We start from the raw sequence: 23,731 nt of genomic DNA, 5'->3' as shown, positions 1-23,731 counted from the left end.
CTATTTCCCAACCTATGGGGTTGCATTTTCGATGATTTATTGCAATTTGAAATGTGTTAAGTGTATATATATAGAGGGAAAAAAAATACCTGAGGATACAAATACAGATATTCTACTTTGTTCTTGTTATTCTGAAATTCTGGCTGCTGTCAAAATCCCTTCTCCTTGCCCTGGGTGTTCATTTGCACCAAGAGAGCACGAGCACTGTGTTCTTCCAGCTCCTGTTCCCTAGCACAGCTCTATAACGTAACATGACATAACCTAATAAAGCAGAATGTTGCTTGTCAAAAAGAGTATCAACTAAGAAGGCTAAGATCAGGTGTTTGGCACACATTTAGATTGCTAATATGCACTTAGGAATAAGATGACTATTTAACAGATGGTATATTTGCTAACTTCAGTGTTTCTGCAGAGATCTATAAATAAATTATCACCTAGTTCCTACATAATTCCTTTCATTCTTTGTCTGTATTTATCTCACTTGAAGAACAACGAGTTCCCTCACACTCCATTGCTCTCTCAGCTGCGAGTTTTAACAAAAAAACACTTTTTTTCCCCCCCCCCAGATCTGTGCGTGTTGGCAGACTGCTCTTGGTAGAGCATGATTAATCAGTTGGATGTGATAATGAGGTCGTGGAGGCCAAGCAAAATGCTCAGATGCACGAGTGATCCTTCCCAGGGAAGAGTGGGAATGGAGGGACTCAGCTGAGTGTGGCATGGCCTCGTCTCCTGCTGGGAGTGTTGCAGGGCTGAGCGAGGAGGGGCTGTGCTCACAGCACCCCAAACATATGGCATTTTGTGGGGTGGGGTCAGGGAATGGCTTTCTCTGATGGGAGCAGGAATTCTTGAGGTGGAGGAGGCTGTCAGCTCCTCGCCAGGAATGAAGGGAGGAGTGGGGAGAAGGAATGGGTCAGATTTTTCATCTGGTGTAACCCAATTTACCCTCTGGGATCAAGGATCTCATCATGGCATTACAGAAGGTTTGGGTTGGAAGGACTTTAAAGCCCATCCCATTCCACCCCTGCCATGGGCAGGGACACCTTCCACTATCCCAGGGTGCTCCAACCTGCCTTTATCCTGATTTATGGCCTGAAAGTCTTCCTGGTAGATTTTAAACAGAATAAAACCAGAGCTTGAGAAGAATATCAGTGTTGGGTGAAGGTGACCATTGGTGTCACTTTGCTGAGCACAAACCTGACAGTGAGAGAAGAAACCCAGGCTGGGGGCGGTGTTTGCCTGAAAAAATGCTCTCTGGAGACAGAAACAAAATGGAAGTGGTGGACAGAAAACTTTCCTGCTGAAGCAATTCCAATAATTAATAGGTTAATTAATAGGTTCAGCCATACATTATTTTTTTCCTTAATGTATTAAAGCTCCTAGTAATAGAGATAATCATAAATCCCAGAGTGCTTTAGGTTGGAAGGGGCCTTAAAACCCATCCTATTCCACCCCTGCCATGGGCAAGGACACCTTCCACTAGACCAGGTTGCTCCAAACAACATCCACTTGCTCACTGCTCATTAATACATTTATTCTAATTTCCCCACCACTGCTATTACCCACACATCTGGGGTTTTTGTTTGCTTTATTTTAATATAAAACTGCCTTACAAGTGTCAGAGTAGCAAATTTAACTACACAACAGAGTGAAAGGTCAGTTTTCCTGGGATTAGGGAATTGCCTATTAAATATATTGGACAGGAATAAAAACAAAATCACAAACAGCAACTCATTCATTTCAACGTCCCAGTCATGTTGGAAATTCCTGAACCTGTTCAGGGATAGTCTACCCAAATCCATCCATTCCAAACCCATCCTAAGAAGGAGCACAGAACTTCTCCAAGGAAACTTGGGTGTTTTAATATATGAAATTGTTACAGACAATTAGAGAAACTCCAATTTATCACCTTGCATAATTACCACAGTTCATCTGAATTAATGTGATTTCATGCTTTCTTGAACTTTTGATATTTTTTTCCCCTCATAAATGTTTTGTCATTACATAATCCCAAATATAATGGTTGTAATTACTTGGTATTGAAATGTGCAATGAATGTTAAGGCATGAGGAGTAAGAGCTCCTTACAAATTAGCCACGCTCCTGAGGACAAATCAATACAATTCCTCACTTTTCCATGTGCCTGTGTCAAATTGTGATAGATCACTTCTGTTCCCTTTTTTTTCCTTCTGTGTCTCTTATAGCCTGTGATATATTGCAATAGGAGAGGTGTTCCTGCAGTGATGCAGCACCACAGGAATTTCCTCACAGGGAAATGGGGTACAAAGCTCAGCACTTTTCCAAGGAAGCTCCTGGTTATGATTTGCTGGGAGTATTTCCAGCACCTGTGTTATCACCCGACAATCAGTTACCTTCCTCTGCTCTGGCTGTAATGAATTGGGGCCCAATTTGGGGATGAATTTGGTGCCTGAATCTGAGAATTTAGGTCTGTTACAACTACAAATAACAAAAATGAAGCCTATTGGATCTTTAAAATTATCTCAAATTCTGGAAGGCCCCATGCTTCCAGATTTTGGGTTTGCTATTTCTTCTCTCACATAAAGGAAGTCCCAAAGAATTTGGGGTTAAAGCCCTTTTAGCTACAGGTTGTGCCTATCCAGACCACCCCAGACCCCTCCTGGACATCAATGCCTGTTTTTTGCTTCTCCTGAGTATTTTTGTACTGAATTGCCTTGAAGGAGATGAGCACCAACCTCTTGCAGCCTGGATTCTACAGCGTGTGTTATGGAAATATCCTTCTTTCTCCAAATATCTCCCAAAGGAATGGCTAATCTCCCTCCCTACAACTTCCACGGCAAAGTAAACTCTTTTTCAGCTTTTCAAACTGCACTAAACTTGCTGAACAAACCCTCTGACAGTTCCTTTGTCTTGATAATTCTGTCAATACATTAATCTTTCCCCGTTAGCATCTAATCTCAATTTTTTAAATGTTCTAATTGATTTTCTATGAATTCAATTCTGAGATTAAGAGTGGTGTTATCTCTAATTAAGGTGTCTGAAAGCCGCTTAGTATTTCCCATTTCCTGCCTTTTAAATACTTGGATTTTCTCCTCAATACCTGCTGAGTTCTCCTGCTCCATCTGAAACACTTTTGAGCCTTTAACTCTTCAGGTCTAGAAGTTTGGAGCTGAGTCAGCCAGGAGCAGCCTGGACAATGCCTGAGTGTCTCCTCTCATCAGGACAGGTCAAAAATCCACTGGAATTCCCACTTTTGTTCTCATTTCCACCCTAGAGGAGCGTTGCAAACCAGAGTGGGTAAAAGGAAAGCTGCCCTGTCCACCAAAACTCCCTGATGGAGTTTCTTGTCAAAAAGAGAGGGAAAACCACAATCACTGGTCCTGTCCTTAGCTGTGTAATCATCCAAAGACCTTCATCAGTGCTTCCTTATTTAGTTAAATTACTTTGGAGCTTCCAAGGGCAAGGACCTGTAATTTACACTTCAGGATGAACACAGGCCCCGGGTCCTCAATTCAGCTTAAATGAGCTGAATGGCCAATCCAGGCACTCATTTTCAAGGTGGGGAACAATAATTTCTGCCACAGTCTGATTGTCTTATTCAATTAAAGAGTGGAAATGCCCTTTACAAGGTAATATCAAGCTTCTCTAGAGGAAAAAAGTGGAAGGTCACAACTAAATTAAACAGGGAGGGTGAGGTGAGGGGGGAAAAACCCTGAGCTGGCTTGATTTTTGTTCATGCACCAACAAACCCAGAGCACAGAAACATATGCTGGGAAGCTGTAGAGCTGGTCTACATCTGGCCTTTGTTATTTTTTCCCCTGCTTTTACAGAGTTAGCAGCATAAAATATTAAATTTCTCTCCTGAGCTGAGCACAGGACTTGCTCTGAGCAGTAAGTGTTGACACAGCCTTGGGGCTCCTGCTCCAGAGCCCATCTGCAGGCCAGAGGCACAGCTGAGGAGCTGCCCCTCTCCCAGGGAGGGGCACACAGGGAATATTTGTTAAATATTTTATATTCCTGAACAGTTTTCTCACTTGTCACCGCACAGTTCATTTGTCACCTGTCATCACCAGAGTCACTTCGCCGTCTGCAGGAGTTTTCTCCAGATTGGAGTGCTCTTAAAGACAGATTTCTCTCCCTGGGCTGAACCTCAAGGGTTGGATTTGTCCCTGACACAACTACAGTGATCCTCCCAACTTCCAGGGGATATGGCCTTGGATGCTGTGGCAAATGTCCTTTTGGCAGGGGGGTTAATTCTTATCCAAACCCTCTTCTTCTCCGTATTTCCCACTGCTCCCACAGCAATCTGATTTTAAATATGAGGAGATGGTTTAGGAACCTTGGCCTTGTTGCTGGGGACACGTAGCTGTAGCCTGGTTCTGCAGAAGCACCTCTGGCATCCCTGCCCTGGGTTCTGATGGATAAAATCCCACTAATTCCTTTTATAATGCTTCTGCCAACAAAATAATAATCAAGGCTTGTAATACATGCAACAAAAATGGCAAGGAAGAGAGGAAAAGTGGCAAGGAGGAAAGAGTTCTCACACACTGCTGACAATGTCCGTGCCTGTTTCAGCCCTTCCCAAATTCCTGTCCAGCCCTTTGGAGATCTTGATCCAGCACAGAATTACTTCTTGTAGAACTATCCTGAGCTATCTCCAGCCCCTTCTTTACCTTCCTCATTCCAGCTGCAAAGCCCTTGAAGAATTCCTTCCAATGGGAATGTCAAGATTTACCCGAGCAATCAATGGATTTTTGGATGTGAATCCTGCCAGTGGGACTTCAGGTGTAGGTTACATTATTTGTTCTTGCTGTAGCATTTAGAAATGGGTATTTACAGCTCAGTGCATTCTCTGTGCCAGATGTGGTTTTTGTTGAGAAAAGCAGCTCCTGTGACCTCATTCCTTCACTCCATGAAAAGTCCAAATGTTACACACAGTTCCTCCTTCTCCAGTATCAGCTACAGAATAGACAAGTTTATCTGCTGCCTTAAAACATTACACATGATCAACCTTCACTGCAAAAATAACTGATCAATCAATTTCATTATTTTTATTAGGAAAAAAAGCCAATCATTTATTCCAAATAATTCTGTAATATTTTTCCCTTGCAAACCTCTACCATAACTTCTTTTGTCATGCCAGAAAATGAGCAATCTCACATGAAAATCGTGGATATTTCACTCAATAATGTATTGGAATCTACATCATCTTGTCTGTAATGAAAGGAGAACAGATAAAATAGCAGATCACCCAGACTGCAAACATAGACAGGTTTTATCCTTCCCCAGTATTAAATTTTATCAATCAGAATCTATCAGCTCTGGGACCTGTGGATGCTTTGTTCCCCACCATATCTCAATCACATATATTGCTTTTCCAATACAACTGGCAATGGGTTGATTTAGGATAAACACTTTTAAAGGACCTAAGGAAGAGTAAGTAATATAGAACTAAAAGATAATCTTCAAATACTTCTGTGTTCCCTATTGCTACTTTATCTGCCTGGTTCACTGCCTGTAATTCTCCTTACAACCTCTCTGCATTGTAGATCTCTGTTTCACAGATAAAAACCTCCTTTTATAACAAAAGTCTAAGGAACTAACCTGGAATAAAGCAGCTTTAACCAAGTGCTGATAGTGCAGAGCCTTGAACACAGTGGTTAAGTACTCTGAGAGAGATGTTTAAACCATTGGAGGGGCAGAAAAATGGAATTTCTGATGTGCCTGGTCTGTTACAACTTAAAATAAACAGGACACTTGGTGTCAATGGGCATCAATTAGGCTGTGAGAATGCAGAGGAGACTAAAAGAGGGAATGATGGAGAAAGCAAACCCCCTTCCTTATGGAGATATACCCATATCTTCTGGTTTTAAGATTCCAGGCTGCTCTTTGTGTCTTCAGGAATGTCAGGAGATTTGCATAATCCCATTCTTGTGATATCAGAGTTTTAAAATAGAAGTTCTGTCATCACCCTGCCTTGTCCTGTCAGCAGGCAGGTGAAACCCTCCCAGGCTTCCTGCTTCATCACTGCTGAGTGGTGGTTCCTGCTTTTCCTGGAGCCTGTGAGAGGCTCTGTGTGCACAGAATTCTGCAAAGAAATAAACACTGGGAAGCTCAGCGGGGACATGAGCTGAGCAGGGTGAGGTCTTGCAGTGGATTTGTTCTTGGGGTGATTAAATTGCACCATTTCACAGGGTTCTCTGCATGTGTTCTGCTCAAAGTGGCCTTGAAGGATGCCCAGTGCCCCAGTTTGGGGTGGGTAGAGCAGGATAGTGACTCCTTAGAGACCCCTCCCTGTTGGAACCAGCCCAGAGGAGGCCACCAGGTTCATCAGAGGGCTGGAGCACTTCTCCTGTGAAGACAGCTGGGAGAGTTGGGGCTGTTACTCCTGGAAACGTCATATTCCTTACAACAATGGTTCTCACCAGGCTTTTCCTGATTTTCTGAAGAAACTCTGTGAAATAAAGGGGCAAAAAAAAGAAAACAAGCCTGAGGCTGCTGGGTCTGCTCCATGGAGAGCATCCATTAAGCAAAGACCTTGGTGTGGTCTCCTGCCACGGGAACTGCTGCAGAGAGAGCTGGAGCATTGGCACAGAGTGTCCATAACAATCAGAAGTGATAAATGAAAGTTCTCTTTCTTTCCACTCCAAGCAGAATTTTGACAAAATGCAGGACTTATTTTCTGTAACTCATTTTACTTAGAATCTGGCCCTCAGCTCCCCACACCAGGGAGGGTGGCTGCTGCTGCTGCTGCTGCTGCAGTGATATTGGATTCTACCTGTGCTTAAAAGTCCAAAAGGCAATTTTGAGCTGTGAGCCTTTTTAGTGACATATGGAAGAGATGACAGCAGCACTTCCATCCTCCAGACAGGATCGATCCACAGCAAATGTTCCCACTGCAGGTTGCATTTGTTCCTCCCCGGCTGAAGGGAAGACTGGGAGGTGTTACCAGGATCACCAGGAGGGCTGTGCAGAGCGTGCAAAGGAGAATTTTATGGCTGATTCTCCACATGTCTGCAGTTGAGATGTGTTTCTGCATCAGGGGAAGTGGGGTTGGGATGAGATGAACACTAAGGTCCCTCCCAAACCATTCCAGGATTATATAGAAGGCCACCCTTTTGAAACAGGTGAGGTCAGTGCTCTACTCAGCACGTGTAGGGTAGAGATTGGTGCTGGAATGAGGATAGAGACTGAGAGAATTGGGATTGTTCAACCTGGAGAAGACAAGTTCTGGGGTGACCTCATGGTGGCCTTCCAGTGCCTGAAGGGAGCTACAAGAAAGATGGAGAGAGACTTTGGAAAGGTCCTGGAAGGACAAGGCAAGGAGGAACTTGTCAAACTGACAGAGGGCAGGGTTAGGTGAGATATTGGGAAGAAATTCCTCCCTGTGAGGGTGGGCAGGCCCTGGCACAGGGTGCCCAGAGAAGTTGTGGTTGCTCCTGGATCCCTGAAAGTGTCCAAGGCCAGGTTGGACATTGGAGCTTGGAGCAATCTGGGGTAGCGGAAGGTGGCAGAGGGTGGAACTGGATGAGCTTTAATGTCCCTTCCAACCAGGCCATTCCATGATTCTCTGTAGATAGAGGCAATTCCATGGCTTTACCTGACACATCCCTAAAGGGGAAAAGGGAATTTAGAAAACCAAGTCAAACTTTTGGGGATGTATTTTTGATTATGAACTTTTCCTGGCACTGGCAAGCTGAGCTCTTCCTGCTCCTCAGTTATCAGCTGGTCATCCCTGAGTGCCTGTTGAGTGCTGAACTGAGCAGTTTATGCCTCTTTTTGAGAAAGAAAGGCTCTGCCAGAGTTCATTCCTGCAATCATCTGCCAGGGAGCCTGATCAGTATTCCAGCCCTCCTGTGCTGTGATGAATTAACAATCAGCTTAAAGACCCAGAGAGCTTTACTCCAGGTGGTAGTTACAACAGCTAGCACACCTTTTAATCAAATACAATTGTTACAGAGGGATTTCTGGACACACACAGCACCACAACACAACCCAGCCAGAAGTGTAGGTGCCATTTAGCCTTAAATTCATGCATGTCCAGACTTTGCAAATTCAGCCTATCTGATCCAAGCCTATTGATTTTTCCATTTTCTGTTTCAAAGCATACACTGCTAGTGAAAAGGGTTATGACATCCTGAGGCTGCTGGATTGCTTTGTGATGTTTCTGTAATTTGTGTGCACTCAAAGGTAAATAACACGATGAAGTAATCAGATGAAAAGTGGGCTTTCATGCTGGCTGAGCATCTCCCAGCCAGCCCCTCCAACAGGGCTCTGCTAAAGCTCATCCTGTCACCATCCAGCAAACACTACATGGGTTTGATTTGGTTTAATATATTCCTCCCTGAAATGGTTAAATGCTAATGATGGGATGCTATTTTTGTGTTTTGGAATGACAAAAACTCAGTCCAGGAGGAATTTTTGCCTCTAATTTGTTATTTCAGCAAAATTGTGTCTTCTGTCTCTGACAAAAAGCAGGTGGAAGCTCTTGGGAGCTGCAGATTTCATTCCAAGTGCACTGTCACTCTGAGCCACACTGCTGTGAGCAATCATCACTGGCCAAGAGCAGGGAGGGTGGCAGCGTCAGGAAAATGCTTTGGAGAATAAGCATCAAGCAAAGCCCTTGAGCACCACTTTGAAAACCAGGAGAATGTGGCTGGAGCCAAAAAAATCCAAGGAGAAATCCTCCCTGGGTCTGTAGCATTGTGGGGACCTTTAAAATACTAATGGCTCCACTGTGTGCCCTCCTGTGTGGTTCAGGGCAAAGTGACCAATTCTAGGCATTAAATTAGATTGTTGTCTTTGTTTTTCAGAATTTCAGGTCTGAGAACGCTGCAATCATCATGACTTTTATCATCAAGGATAGAATAATTTGACTGAGAATCTAATTTAAGATCCCTAAGCAACAAGAAGCTTTCAATTAATACCGAATTTTCTGGGTTTATGCCCTGAATAATTATGAATTAGCTTTGCATTTGATTCTTTTTCATTGTGAAGTCCTTTTTTATTCTGGTTTGTTTAATTGCACTTCTTAATTCTCCTGCATATCCCTTAATGCCTCTGCTATAGATGTGTTTGAGAACCAAAAGAACAAGTAACAGGCCTGGACAGGCTGTTTCATGCAGCCTGTTACGGGGATTTCCCTCAAGACCAGTTGTTTGCACACTGTTATTTTTGCTTAAAACTGAGGAAATAATTAAAGCAAATCCCCTGTGTGCCTTGAGAGAAAGTTCTGGTTGAAGCCATACTGAAGCAGTTTTCCCCAGCAGGTTTTTTGTTTGTCTTTTCTTAAGGCATGAAATGCCTTAAACAAAAATGCCTTAGGAAAAATTTCGCCACTGAAAGAGTGGCCAAGCTTTGGGACTAGCTGCTCATGGAAGTGATGGAGTCCCCATGCTTGGAAGTGTTCAAAAAATGAATAGATGTGAAATTTTGTGATGTGGTTTATGAGCAGGGGGAGATTGGGCAAAGGCTGGCCTTGATGATCTCAAAGGTCTTTTCCAACTCTGTTAATTCTGTGATTCTATAATTAAAGATGAAAAAGACCTCCAACCTATGACCTAACACCACTTTATGTGCTACACCATGGCAGTGTTACACCAAGTCCTCATCCAGCCTTTTTTTAAACCCCTCCAGGGATGGTGACTCCACCACCTCCCTGAGCAGCCCATTCCAATGCCCAACCACTCATTCTGTGAAGAACCTTTTCCCAAAGTCCAGCCTAAACTTCCCCTGGTGCAGCTTAAAACTGTGTCCTCTACTGAGTCTGTGATTCTGAGTTGTGCAAAAGCTGAAGGAAAAGCTCTCATGTCCTCATCTCCTCCTTCAAGCTGACTTGGGCCTAGCTCCAAGATGAACTTCCCAAGGCTTTGATTTCATTTTAGGCTGAGCTGGTGTTCTAGGTGACCTTGTGCTGGGTGTCACCGCTGACCTGGAAGGGGAGAAGCCCTGTGGGTGGCAGGCCATGACTCCAGCCTGGACCAGGACCCTCCTCCTGTGCTTGGCTCCGGCTGCACGAGCCGAGGCCTGACACCAAACCTTCACAAACTTCCACCTCAACAACTGCAAAAACACACGTGGGCTGCTCCAAATGTACTGCTGGCAGGGGAGCAGGAGACGTGCAGGATTTACAGGGAGCTTTTGAGTTTATTTATGACAAAACAAGCCTTGTGCAGGAAGCGGGGATGCCAAGGGCCTGCCATCCTTGCATCCCGCTAATGCATTTACGCGCTCCCTCTCCCTGATGCTGTCTCTCATTTTCAGCTTGTAGCTTTAATAATCTATGCCACTGCCTTCTGTACAATATTCCTCCTGCAGCTTTCCTTTGACAGCTCTGGTTTTAATAGAGGATAAGCACCAAACTCCAGCTGAATCTGAAGACATATTTCTAATCTCGTTCCGCATTTATTTTGCTTCTCAGAGAACTTGGTATCTTGAACAGAGGAAAAAAGTATTTTTTTATATATTAAGTTGACATGTTGAATAGGTTTCTGGAGGTATCATTAATTCAAACTCCAACTCAGAGTTAGTTACCTTGTAGTAAAGAGACAAATACACAGAAACCCTGGTACTTGGATAATAGGTTTGATTCAATTCTTTATCAGGGAGATTGCAATAATATGCCAGACATTCCAGTCCAGGGAAAAATCCCATTTTGTGAGGTGTTGAATGAAAGTGTCATCACAGCAACGTGCCTGCCTGCCTGGATTTCAAGATATAGCCTGAAGTATTGGTTGAAACAAAGAATTAAATTGAATGGCAACATGAAAATAAGAAACAAGGCAATGTTGACTGTGAAATAAGAGTTTCAAGGTAATTTGTTCCACTATTCTCATCAGGTCATTATGACGTTTTCCAGGTACTGTGGGTTTTTTTCCCTATTGTAAGACAACTTAAAACTCCCAGTTCTGCAGTGATGCTGCTAAATTGAAGCATTTTCCTGTAAATTTGTGCTTGTCAGTGTAAATAACAGCCTTTGATTTGTCTGTCCTCTCTCTTCTCCATGGGGAAAGAGGTAAATATCTGTCACCACTACTGGAAAAGTGGTGTAGTGCTTGATTATAGGATAAATTTAGGATTCTGTGGTGCTGTTAGAGCTGAAGGACTGGAGCAGAGTGAGAGCTGGGGAAAAACCAGACCCAGCTCTGGGACCTGCTCCCTGCAGGGACTTTGGGAAGTATTTGAGTGGGGGTATAAAGCTTAAATAAAGGAACTGCTTGATATATAATGCTGAATAATCACCAGAGCCTTCTTTCTTTCACAGATATTCCTGGTTTTCCTTCCTTCCCTCTGCTTTTTTTTTTTTATTTTATTTTTTGTACACCTTTTTGTGCCTTCATTTAAGGATATTCCCTTTCCTTAGTTCTTTTCCCAGCTCCCTGCCTGGCCTGCCTTGGTTCCATGGGGATTACAGACTCCGTGGACAATTTTGAGGTGGCTGTCTATTCTTGCTCCTTTCTAAAATGGAATTCTGTCACTAACCAATGTTCACCTCCAAATCTCAAAAAAAATTCCCACACAGGAAGTCTGGCTTGAAAAAATATTTCAGCAGAAAAAGTGGTAAAATAATGAATCTTTTTTTTTTTTTTACATTTGACCAGCTCTTGGAAATCAAAGCTGTTTGAGAAATTCAGGGTAAAACATTATTAAATGAGGTACCAGCAATACACTTTTTGATCAGCTCTGCTGAAAGAGACTCTGTGAACCAGCCTGACCTCTGATGTCTCCTTTGTGTAACCCCTGTGACACCAGGTTTGCTATGAGAAATGGAACAAGATTAATAATTAATCCGTTTGCTGGTGTCTGAAATAGTGACACAAGGTTGGCTTTAGTCACATGTTTTATTAATGAGCTTTGAAAACAATTGCTTTCTCCCAGCAACAGACTGCTCTGAGCTTTAGACTGAAAAAAAAAAAGGGCTGGAGGGAATATCTGGAGTTTTTTGGTTGTCACTGTTGTTCCCCCCCTTCCCCAGGGCGTTCACAGAACTCGGTCACCGCATCCGAACCTTGTGAAAATGGTTGTGAAGTTGTGAAGGAGTGAAACGGGGAGCAAAGATGAAATAAACTTTAAATCATCTCAAGACAGACAATGTGCTCGACCTGAGGGAGCTGAAATATGAAATATTTCAGAGAGCAGCTCACACTTTTACACACGGTGTAAGGAAAAGGAGTGTTTCTTTCATAATGTAAAAAAAAAAAATTAAATCAGTGTGTCAATTAGGGGAACAATGGTTTTGTGTCTCAATTAGACCTCATTAGCTACAGAAAACTCAAAGCCCAACTTTTTGCAACAATTCCCCCACCGCCCCAGCTGTAGATACCTGCGGGACAACAACAAAACCACTGTCCTAAAAAGTGAGAACACCTTTGTTAAGTGAAGATAATTGTGCTCATTTTCCTTGACCTTTCAATTTCCTGATTTTTATTCTGGCTCCCGAGGGCAGCAGCCATCAGATGTCTGGTCTTGTTATTAATATTTACTAGGAACATTTTGGGGTTTTTTAGGAATAAGCAGTGCAGAAGGAAGTCAAACCTTTTGGACAGAATCCCCAATGATCCTTTAATTACCCAATAAATTACAGTCCATGTGCAGAATTAATAGGAAAATAATGCTCTAATAAATATGATCTTCCCAACTTACATGCAAATTGAAGCTTTGCCTTCCTGCTCAGAATTGTTCCAAATGAATTTGTGGCCAAACACTGGTATGTTCCAATATCCTGATTTTTATGTGGGTTATTGATTGCCAAGCTGCCTCCAACCAACCTGTAGTGATAACTCATGGTAAGATCAATATCTGTGCCATTTTGCTTCCACCTTTGAGGGGAAAAAAATCAAATTATGCTTATAATTTACAGAGCCTATTCATATTTATCTTAAATAGTGTGCTGTAGCATACCTGTAATGATAAAAATGTAGTTAAATATCACAAAATTAGATCATTTTTCACACACGACTGCTTCTTACATCAATCATAATGATAGCAATAATGGTATTCTTTGGAAAATCTTTACTTCAGTCACCAGTGTTCACCCAAATGTCCACAAAAAGTAATTATAACTTATTTAAACAAAGTTATCCATTCAGTCCGGAGGGGGGATGTTTATACCTTGTCTACAACTGCATTATTTTTTATAATATGAATGTGCTTTACAGTCCTTGCAAATGATTAATCATGAAATTGGCAACCAAAATGCTTTGGAGATGTAGATCAGGAAGGATTGCACTTGAGAGGGCAGAACAAGAGCTGAGAGGGAAGTTTTTACCCAGCAAGTCTGAGACTGATCATTTAATGATGAGAACGCTGCTATTTTAAATCTTCATTTGTCCCCGTTAGTCCACTAAGCAGAAAATGGATTGTGTCTGCAACATTACCCAGCTGCTTACAGATGTCAAAATACAATTTCTCTCTCAAAGAAAATAAATATTATGTGTTTCAGGAAGGGAATTTTTGTGGCTTTGCCATTAGTCATGCTAGGGTTGAATTTTCCTTGCTCACGTGGGGGCCAAAGGAAGGATAAAGGACTCAGCCACTGAGGCCTGCAACTTTTGGGCTTGTTAATGCCACTTTTTAGGTGGTCAGCAATCCTAAAACGACACAACCAGGTATTCTCTTCTCCTGATTTTATATCAGAGCCACCTCCTCAGCCTTTTTGATTTGTGTTGATGTCTGGGTGTGACTCCAAGCCCTCCACTGGGTGGAAGGTTCACACAGAAATTGCCAAAGGCTCACTTTGTGTTCCTGGCAGTGCCTAAACCAAGGGCAATCATCTCCTTGTTAATTACCTGAAGGATCACAGCATAAAAATTATCTATTTCTGTTTATTTGCAGAGCTCCTGAAAGTGAGGGCAGGTTCTCCAGGTAACAAATTGAAGCAAACTTTATCCCTGGAAATCTGACCTGGATACACAGCACAGGATTTTGCCAGTCCCCTCCCAGCCCTCTCTCCACACACCCACACTGCTCAGGAGCTGGTTTTTCTGGGAGGATTTCCACACTGGGCTCTGAAATGCAGTTCTGTGCTCCAAATACAGGGAGCACCTTGACCTTCAAGTGAGCACTTGTAGTTTTGAAAGATAATGACTGATTATATACGAAATCAATGGAATTCTGTGAGCAAATTCTAATAATGAAAAATCATTTCTTTGGGTTGCTGTCTCCCCTTTCGTGGATGCATCCACACTGAAAAATTTGGGTGCAACTCAGGAATTCTTCCTACAAATTCCAGCTGATTTTTGGTGTTTCCATACCTCTCCTTGATTCCTTTTTGATATTTGTTTTAGTTGGTTTAGGTTTTGCTGTTATTTTAGGGTATTAGTGTTAGCATTTTGCCATATTTCAGGATTTACATATGCTCCAAGTTGTCTAAAGCTTTCCATTTTCTAATCTAAGATATTCTGGTATTTAATTTGCCAGTTCTCTTTAATTTCAGAATCAATCACTGAAATAACTGCTGTCATCATTGCATGGCTCCCAATTAAGATCTATAATTGTTTTTCCAAACAAATGTGAAGACGTTGGCTTAGCTGCTGCAAATGAATTCTTCACAGTATCCCCATAATCATTCTAATCACCATGGTACAATGATTATTAAACTTTGCATATAGATCAGGGGTTCAGCTCCTGGTGTGGGCTTTTTCCCTAATTAATATGTTTACATCACTGAAGGAAGGGAATTAATGAATTCATGTGGTAGACAATGATTTAATGACTTTGTGTGTTCTGCAGTGTATTAATACACAGAAATCTGGATAATTATTTTAGGGAATTTTTAACATAAACCCATTAAGTCAGAGAACATCGATGCATTTTTGTGAATTTTTTCATGCAACCATTGGAAAATATTTTTCCTCAATTATGGGAAATACATCCTGGATTGTTTTTCTTTCACCAATTGTTTCAGAACCTAAACTTTAAAAAATTTCCTATATTCTGATGCTGAATTGATCAGTTCCCTAGGAGCCCAAGGACTGTGAGTGGGTATATGCTCACATGGTTTAATAAATTCTCTTTTCAGCATGCTGCTATAATAAAAATATCAATATTTTTATGACTTCATTGTGTTCTATATTTCTTAGATTATTTGCATTCAAATGGAAATGTCCTGCCAAGCCACCTGAGGCTTTGTTGTAATTGGGAAAAGGATTTGCAAAATTCCCCTTCAGGAACAGCACTTCCAGTGAGGAAGAAAATGGGAAGTGTAAAAACTCCTGCCTGTGAACAAGGCAGCAGAGACTGAAGGAGTTTTTAATCTACTTTTGAGGCAGAATCTGCACTGAGCCAAGGACCAGCATTCCAGGGAAAAGGACACAAGAGCAGGGCTGCAATTTCTGTGTCCAGGGTGGATTTTTGGGATTACTGGGAATCATTCCCCAGCTTGATGCAATGATTATGAACATGTTTGATGTCATTTGCAAGCCTTGTAGACTTTGTGCTCTGTTCCCTCCCTTTCCTTTGTGTGCTCAAGTTATCCTCGTACTGCTTGGGTTTGGATTGGATTTGAATCTCTTTATCTCCTTTTAGTGCAGCGCTCTGTGTTGGGCTGAAATATTAAAATGTTCTTCTAACCAGTGCTGCTTATGCTGCCCTTGGATTTATTTATTGGTTCCATTGACTCCTCCCTGAGAAGATTATGGAGGGGAAAACACCCTCAATTTCCAATTTGCATGAAAATGCAGGACTGGGGGATTGCTCTGGATATTGAATGGAAGTGCAGGAAAAGACAGCACCTGAAATCAAACAAAAAAATGTCAAAATATTGCTGGAAACACTGCAGGGTGTTCATGGATAGGCTGGAAGTAAAAATAAAAATAAAAAAAATAAAAAAAAAAAAAGTAAAATTCATTGAGTTAGTTGGTGATAATCCGTCTGGTGACTGTAACCAAAAAAGCTTAAGTGCAAAAAATGATAAATCTAATTTAATTTTTTTGTTTATTTATCACCAACATCACACCAGGAAACACCTGGAATAATGTACCTGATAATATAGACAATTTTGACTTTATAAAAAAGACATAAGAGATAAAATTATGTTTATCAGAACATTTATATAGGTTTCTTAATGGTTACAGAGATGCTTCCATCCATATTTTTTTTCCAGTGTAATCTGTGTTCTCTGTTAGTTCCAAAGGGAAAACTGTGTCTCATTTTCATTACTCAGCCCTTCCACCTACATTTCTGCACAATTCTTGCACTGTGCTTCTCAGACGCACAACATTTTGAGGAGGAGTTGCAAAAAATTATCACTACTTTTGACAAGTCTATAAAACTAAAAGAGTACTAGTAAAACCAAACTTTTAGGAAATGGTAAGCATTTTTTATTTCAAGAAAAGGCATTTATCAGCATATTTCTTGATGTAAAAACTGCTAAATAGCAAATTAAGTGGTATCTAACTTTCTTCCTGTTGGAGTGGTTCTGTATTTCTGAATCAAAGAGAAACCTCCAGCAGTCCTTGCTGTTCTTTGCCATCACTCAGCAAAGGAGATGATTAAAATTTCATACTGGGCTTGATTTATCTAGAATTGTTGGAACTTTAAATATATGGGCTCAATCCTTATCTGACAAAGGCAGCATTAGCTGTGGTGAAATCAAAGACAAGTGAAAAGCTCCCTGTTCCCTCCAAATTGTGGTGTAATTGCAGCAGTGATTGTCTGATAACTTTTAATTGACCTCAGGGCTCCAGGATCCATCCCCAGATGTTGATCTCATGTCCCTGCTGGAGCCACTGAGACTTTGCAAAAAAAAAAAAAAAGGGAATGATGATAAAAACCCAGGGAATTTAATTAATGGGTGGTTAGAGAAAAAATAAAGGTAAAATATGGATATCAAATAAGGGATGGGGGAGATTTCCCAGCTCTCCTGCCTGGTGGAAGCTGCTCTCTCTGATCTTTGTGGGTGTGAGGAACTCATGGGGGGATACAAGAGTCCAGGAATTTTCTGGGAAGCTGCTCAAATATTAAACAGATGGGTGTATGATCTGGAAAGGCTTGAAATTCATGGCCTGAACCAGCTGAGGTTCATGTTGAGAACGGGAGAACAAATGGGCTGGGAAACACATGAGAGTTTCTACTCATAGGAGGAGAAGTTGCACTGTGAAAAGGAAATTAAGGGTTCCTTTCATAAAGGAAATTGAGGGTTCCTTTCATAAAAGAAATTAAAGAAATTAAGGGTTTCTTTCATGTCTGGGGACAAATCAAGCCACGAAGTCCAAAAGCCAAGCTGATAACCTGTGGTGGCCCTTTCCAGGGAAGGCTCTGGTGGCAGCAGTTAAAATCTCTTCAATAAATATTCTCTAAGCATTTCATAGGACACAATTTTCTTTCATGCCTTGCACGAATGGTTTATTTTTTATATATAATTTTCCTTCATCTCAACCATTGCTTTCCCCATTATTTTCTGAAGAAAGCACAATGGGTTTTTTTGTTTGTTTGTTTGTTTTTTCCTTAGATTCTCAGCTTTTCCTCTTATCCAACTTGGATTTCCAGATCCTAGGGGCAACAAGTTATATTGTAAGTGATGAATCCACAGTTACCAAATAAACAGAAAATCCTCTGTACCAAGGTTTTATTAAGTGACTCCTGTAAGGTATTGGAGCTGTTTCTCTAAACAAACACCATAAATATGAACATGAAATGCTGGAATTAGAAAAGGGAAGGATGTTGCTCTTCTGCTTTCCAAGCTTTTATTAATGTATGGAAAGTTTTATCGAGTACAGATGCTCAGTGCTTCCATTCTCCCATTTTTCACAGCTGTTCTGTGAATTCAGAATTAATTCTGTATATTTTTAAATACTTTGGGGATGATTTTCAATTATTTTGTTTTCCTGTGTTAATTTTCTTTACAGCAAAGCAGCAAAAATATTTTTCCTTCATTCCTCAGATTTACTCTAAACTTTGTATATTCCTGCTGTGAGCACTCAACAGATTTTGGGGTATTTATTTCTGGTGGTGCAGTGAATAAAACACAATTCAGAGTCACAGTGAGACAATATTTCCCCAAGGTTGACTTCACCTGTAGTATGGCAGTGGATATCCTTTAGCTGTGCAGTTCAGGAGGATCTCTGGATTTGCTGAGCCCATGGAATAAGTGATATCATATGGCTCTTGGATAAAAATAGGCCCATGAAGGGTTTCTTCCCCTGCAAAAGAAAAACAATAATTTCAGATTAGATGTCTTTAGCATGTCCTTCCACATAAAATTGTCCTTTGGAGTCCTTTGCTTTCAGCTGCAAGTTAAGGTCTGTTATTATATTCACTAGAGAATCCACCTCCAGACACTGGACTGTTAAGGAGGAAATATTTCAAGGCTGATTGATAATAAAATCGCAGAGCTCAGCTGCTGCTGATTTATTTTGCAGGTGACAGTGAAGCTTCTTTGCGTGTTTCCCATGGAAATTCCCTGGCCAACTGTTAAATGTGCCCATGCACCTCATCCTGGTGCTGTGGATCAGCACAGGATGGAGTTGTGGAATTGTGGTTCTGTTTTGGTGCTCCCTGCTCACAGCACAGTCTAAGGGAATCACTCACCTCCTTCTCCTCTAACCCTTCCCATCTCTTGAGATATTATTTTTGTATACTTTATGTATGATTTTTTTATACTGGCCTGGGTTTAGGGTTGTTTATGGGGTTTTTGTTTGCTTGTTTATTGGTGTTTTGGATTTTTTTCCCTTCCCTTTTTCAATCCTTTCAAAGCAGGGGTAGCAGTACACAATCAACCTTTATATCATATCTAAAATTAAATGATTGATTGCAAGGCAAACCAGAATTACTTCTATATTTCATGGTGATCTTCCTTGTTCTGAGGAGCAGGGGAGAAGACAATTTGTTCAGCAAACCACGAGGGCAAGGCAGAGCAGCTCTCTGGGATGCTTAAATAATCTTTGTTTCTTGTCCTGCCACTCTTCTGGGTTTAGTCCCTTGACAAATTTGAAGACTTCTTCTTTCACTATTGCTACAATTGACCCTTTGACTTATCTTTTCTTTGGGAGGAATTTGCTTCCCTTCTGGGTTCATTTCCTCAGTCCTCGTTACCTTCCCAGAACTGTCAGGGAGAAGTTTTTCTGAAGCCACAAAATGACCCAGGGATCATCGTTCTGCATTTTAAATCCCTGTACCCAACTGGGCCAGTGGTGAACTACCTGATGTACATAAAAACCCCTACTTCACCTCATAAAAATGTAAATATTTTGGTAAACCTGGGATTAATCTCCCAAGTTTTTTCCTAAATGGAATTTAGACTCATTTGTCATTTGCAGACTACTGAATATCTTAATTTTCTATCCCCTTCCCATGCCCTTAATGCAGCGAGCCCTTAATGTGTAGAATAAGGACACAATATTTTACAGCCCCTTTCCAGTGGACATGTCACAGTCCCTGTCACAAAAATACTGCCCATGAATTTTAGTAAAGGCAGCTTCTTGCTGTTGTTTTGTTCTCTCTTTAATATCCTTTCCTCGCTGGCTGATCTGCAGCAGAGAATAACATCAAATTTGTGAGAAATGATGTGCACTCTCAGAGCCAATGGTGTCCTAGGAGTCCATCTCTTATTTATAGAAAAGGTCAGGCTGGTCATTTCTAATTTCCTGATGCATCCTTTTGTGTTTCCTATAGAGAATGGCCATATATTTCTTCTCCATCCTCCAGGTTCAATACAATCACTGTGATTTCTCCAGAGATACACATGACAAATGCATTTTCGTAGGGCTGTTTGCTTTTGTTAAGGTTTAAATAGTTCACATTTTTAAAAAAATCAATTGGAATATGAATATTTGTTTAAATGTATGGTTTCTATAGATAAAAATCATGTGTGAATCCTCAGCATAATGCTTGAAAGTAAATATAAACTCTTGTTATGGAATGTTTGATAAGAAGTTAAAATGCATTTCTTTATGATGCCAAATCAGTTTGATCTCCTTAAAGACCATAATTATGGCAGCCTGAATTCAAAGCTAAAGCAGGAAAATGAATCATCATTCCTTCATTCATTACATGATATTGTCTTCAGCCAATCCAGGCATTAACACAGTGCTAGTGGAAGAGGAGGAACCCTGGTTTTTCTGTCATTACGGAAGAAGCAGGGGTGTCCCAGTGCTTCCCAGTCACTGCTTTATGGGCAATGGTGGATATGTCACACCCTGATATTCCTGTCAAATTCAGTTCAAGAGGTTTTACTCAGCTATAATAAATGTTTAGGTATTTATGCTCTCCCTCATCCAGACAGAGAGAATGAAAAAAAAAATCTGGAGTTCACACTGAATCAACTTCATTTCCAGCCAAATCCTACTCCCTGTTCTTTCCTGTTTCTGACTCTGGTGGGATTCATATGCAGCTCCTTGTGAGGTCTCTGCCCAGCTGGAAATGCAAAGGAGAAACTCCAGGAGCAGTTCAGGCTGGCCCAGGCCCAGGCTGCAATGTGAGTATGGATAACTCAGTAGGCCAATATTGTAAATTAGCTGACTTTTACCCCTTTGCTACCCAGATCTTCCTTCCCATTAGGATTTTTTGCAAACTGGAGTTGGAATCACCATCACTCCAAGCTGCTCGGTGATAGCAGATAAAATCTGTTTGGTGAAATTGAGATTGCCCCAGAAACATCATGATCTATTTTCAGGGAGAAGTTTAGGTTTGTCTGGGATAATGAGCTCCAAGGAGCCAAACTCCAGAGGATTCACTGCTCCAGGACCAGGAATGGGGAATTCTGGTGGGCTGGGATCACAAAGAAACTGTGACCACATCCCTGGAAGTGTCCAAGGCCAGGCTGGACAAGATTTGGAGCAACCTGGGACAGTGGAAGGTGTCCCTGTGAGGTGAAAGTGAATGAGTTTTAATGTCTCTTCCAACCCAGACCATTCCATGATTCTGGATGTGCCATATCAGAGAATCCTTATGGAAGATCATGAGGAGAAGCTTCTAAATGCAAAACTGCCATAATTCACATAAGCAAACCAGATAAGGAGGAATTTATCCAGGCTATTAAGTTCCAGGAAGGTTGTAAATTCCGGAGGTAGTGAGTTTCTAATGAATCTTTCTTAATGTGCCTTAGATAGAGCTTCATATCTGATCCAAAACATTAATATGACTTTATGGGCCAAAGCTGACACCTGATTAAGAGGCGTCTTTTAAATCAGTGTGATAGTAAAACACCTGTCAGCTCCAGCAAAAGGGATGGGACAGGTGAATTAAACCCTTCCCCCTTCTAATGACAGCAGGAAAACTATGAAAAATCCAACTTATTCAAAATCTGTTTAATTTTTCAGCTGAAGATATGGGTAATTTGTAATTGGAAGACAGGGAGTTTATGAGGTGCACAGATTTTTAAATGCCATGGAGTGTTTCCCTGCAAAGAACACTGGGGTTTTTGATTGAATCTTGTCAGAAGCAGAATGAAATTATTATTTCCCTCCTCAAAGGCCTGGACCAGGGAGCTCAAGGACTTGAAAAGGAGCCTGACAGATGCAAAACGAGAGGTAATGGATGAGACACTGCTTGGTACCACCTAAAGTAACACACATCCCTTCAAGGAGTCGGATTTTTACACTGGGAGAGAAGATGGGGAAAGATGAAGCAGAGAAATGGCCATGAAAATGTTGTGTGGAAAGAAAAACGACTTGTCAGGAGCACAGGCAGGATTCCCTCTGTCCCTCCCAGCGCCAGCCAGCTCTCTGAGAGTGAAGCACAGAAAGGCAGATTAGATCTTGTAGGTCTGAGCAGGATGAAGCAACCTGAGACCTGCAGGGTTTTCCCAAAGGGGCTTCAACTTTCATGAGTTTTCTCCCTTCAGGTGTTGGTGTGCAGAGCTCCAGAGACACAGGGCTCCTTTCAAGTCTCAGCTTCTGTTGAAAGAGTCAAACTGGGAGTGCTGGTGGAATTCCAGAGAGTCTCTGCTGGCAGACACCAAACCAGGGAGACATTTATCTCCCTGTGATGTTGGGAGAAGGGGAGGCAGTGGTGAGGCACACGGGGGGAAGTCCTGGCACTGCTGAAGTCAGAAAAACTCTCAGTAATGATGGGGAATTTGGCACTCAAGCCCAGGGTTTATGAACAAAACTGTCTTTAAAATGACAGGCAAGAATGCAAGGCATCCTTTGCATGGAAACATGGATTCATTGCAGCTGGAAAAGACTTCCAAAGCAGCAAATCCATCCAGCCCAGCACCATCACCACCCAACTATGTCCTCAGCTGCCACATCCACACTTTTTTTGAACACTTCCAGTGATGGTGATGCTGTTCCCATCCTTTCCAACCCTATCCATAAAGAAATTTCCTCTCATATCCAATCTAAACCTCCCCTGTCTCAACTTGAGGCCATTCCATTAGGGAGATAGTGGGAAAATTGTGTCCCTTCCTTAAGATTTGAAAAATAACGAGGGCAAGCAGATGGAAGGAGGCACGGCTGGAATCTGGCATTTCCCAGGAGCTGGCACTCCAAGTGCCCCTTCCTTTGTCCCCTCTTCCCACATGTGATGGATGGAAGTTGCCTGTGGCTCACTTGGAGAACCCCACGTTTGCTTTGAGTTTGGAGATATAACTTTTATTTAATCAGGGCTCCTCCCGCCCTAAATGGCACAACAATTTGAAATGTTTTCAGTAAGTCGATTCTGCATCCTGCCAATTTTTTTTCCTTGAGAAATTAGTCAAATATTCCAATATTTTTCCTGTTATTTAAACAGGATGTCTATGGTGGGGCAGGTAGGGTGAGCTGAGGCCGATGTAGCAAACAACATGCTCAGGTTATGGACTGACTGCACATTTTCCTTGGGTGTGAAAACAAACAATCAAGCCATAAAATACAGATTTAATTCCTAATATAACCGTTATTGTCAGAACCTAGCATAGAAAATTAGGGTGTAATATATCACAGGTGATAATTATGGAAGTATTATGCAAAAACTGTCATAGTCATGAGAATTATGAGCCTTTTTCAATTAAATATATATAGTGACAAAAGATTTTGTCAAAATCTGATACTCCCAACATTTTTCAAAAGTTCTATAATAACCAGTATTGCTTCAACTTTCTAGGAATATATCTGGGTAGCAGTGAATTTATTACTCATCCAACAGATACACACATTCTAATCCCAAAATAATTTAGGATGGATCCCTAAATGCCAAAATATGACATTTTCTCCTGCTATCACCCAGAGTACAGCAGTCAAATCTCAGATTTTCAGGATACCGTGTTCCATACAAACCCCCAAATATTCCCTAAAGATTCCAGACCAGGACTTCAAGTTGCAGAGAAGGAAAATTGCTCCTAATGGATGGGTTGTGGAGAGCATTCAGTGGAGCTGCACTGATTTAAGCTTTTGACTGGAGATGAGCACAGATTTATGAACAATTCATTGTGGGGATGTGTGGAAAGGTGCTCCAGGAGAGGGGCTATAAATACACAATGTGTCACCTGTATTAATAATGGAATATTTTACTGAAAAATAAACAAACATGTGAGCAACAGTGCTGAAATTCCTACCTGGGCCTGACTTTTTTTGGCTTTATGAAAAGATTTCCCAAAGACTTTGTGCTGTTGTGGGAGATGCAGACAAGTGAGATAGGAGGTGAAAATCACCTTTTCATTAGTGTGGGTGATTTGTTTCATGTCATGAACTCGGGCATGTCCTTCAGATGGAGAACTCTGGTGGAACAGACATCTAATTATGGAGACAAATATCCCTGATGAAGTTGGAGGGATGTGCCTTTCTGATGGATACCAGTCCTGACGTGCCCCCTTCTCAATGAAGTTTCATTAGGTTTTT

The 23,731-nt window shown here is 41.5% G+C and overlaps 1 protein-coding gene across 4 annotated transcripts in view; it reads right to left on the bottom strand.

Annotated features, from left to right (window-relative positions):
- CNTN6 (contactin 6) overlaps positions 1–23,731 on the bottom strand; it is a 124,547-nt gene that overhangs the window by 63,219 nt on the left and 37,597 nt on the right. For 3 of the 4 annotated variants that reach the window (XM_064433112.1, XM_064433114.1, XM_064433115.1), the window contains 2 exons: positions 17,989–18,115; positions 12,618–12,793 (listed from right to left, as the gene is read on the bottom strand). In XM_064433112.1, coding sequence (XP_064289182.1) covers positions 12,618–12,793; positions 17,989–18,115 — 303 coding nt within the window. The remainder of the gene's footprint in view (positions 1–12,617; positions 12,794–17,988; positions 18,116–23,731) is intronic. The other variant, XM_064433113.1, reaches the window with a different exon arrangement.

Source organism: Passer domesticus, chromosome 9 (assembly GCF_036417665.1).
Source record: "Passer domesticus isolate bPasDom1 chromosome 9, bPasDom1.hap1, whole genome shotgun sequence".
In the NCBI taxonomy this organism is placed as follows: domain Eukaryota; kingdom Metazoa; phylum Chordata; class Aves; order Passeriformes; family Passeridae; genus Passer; species Passer domesticus.
The sequence above is the reverse complement of the archived record's forward strand: the minus strand, read 5'-3'. Positions and strand labels throughout refer to the sequence as shown.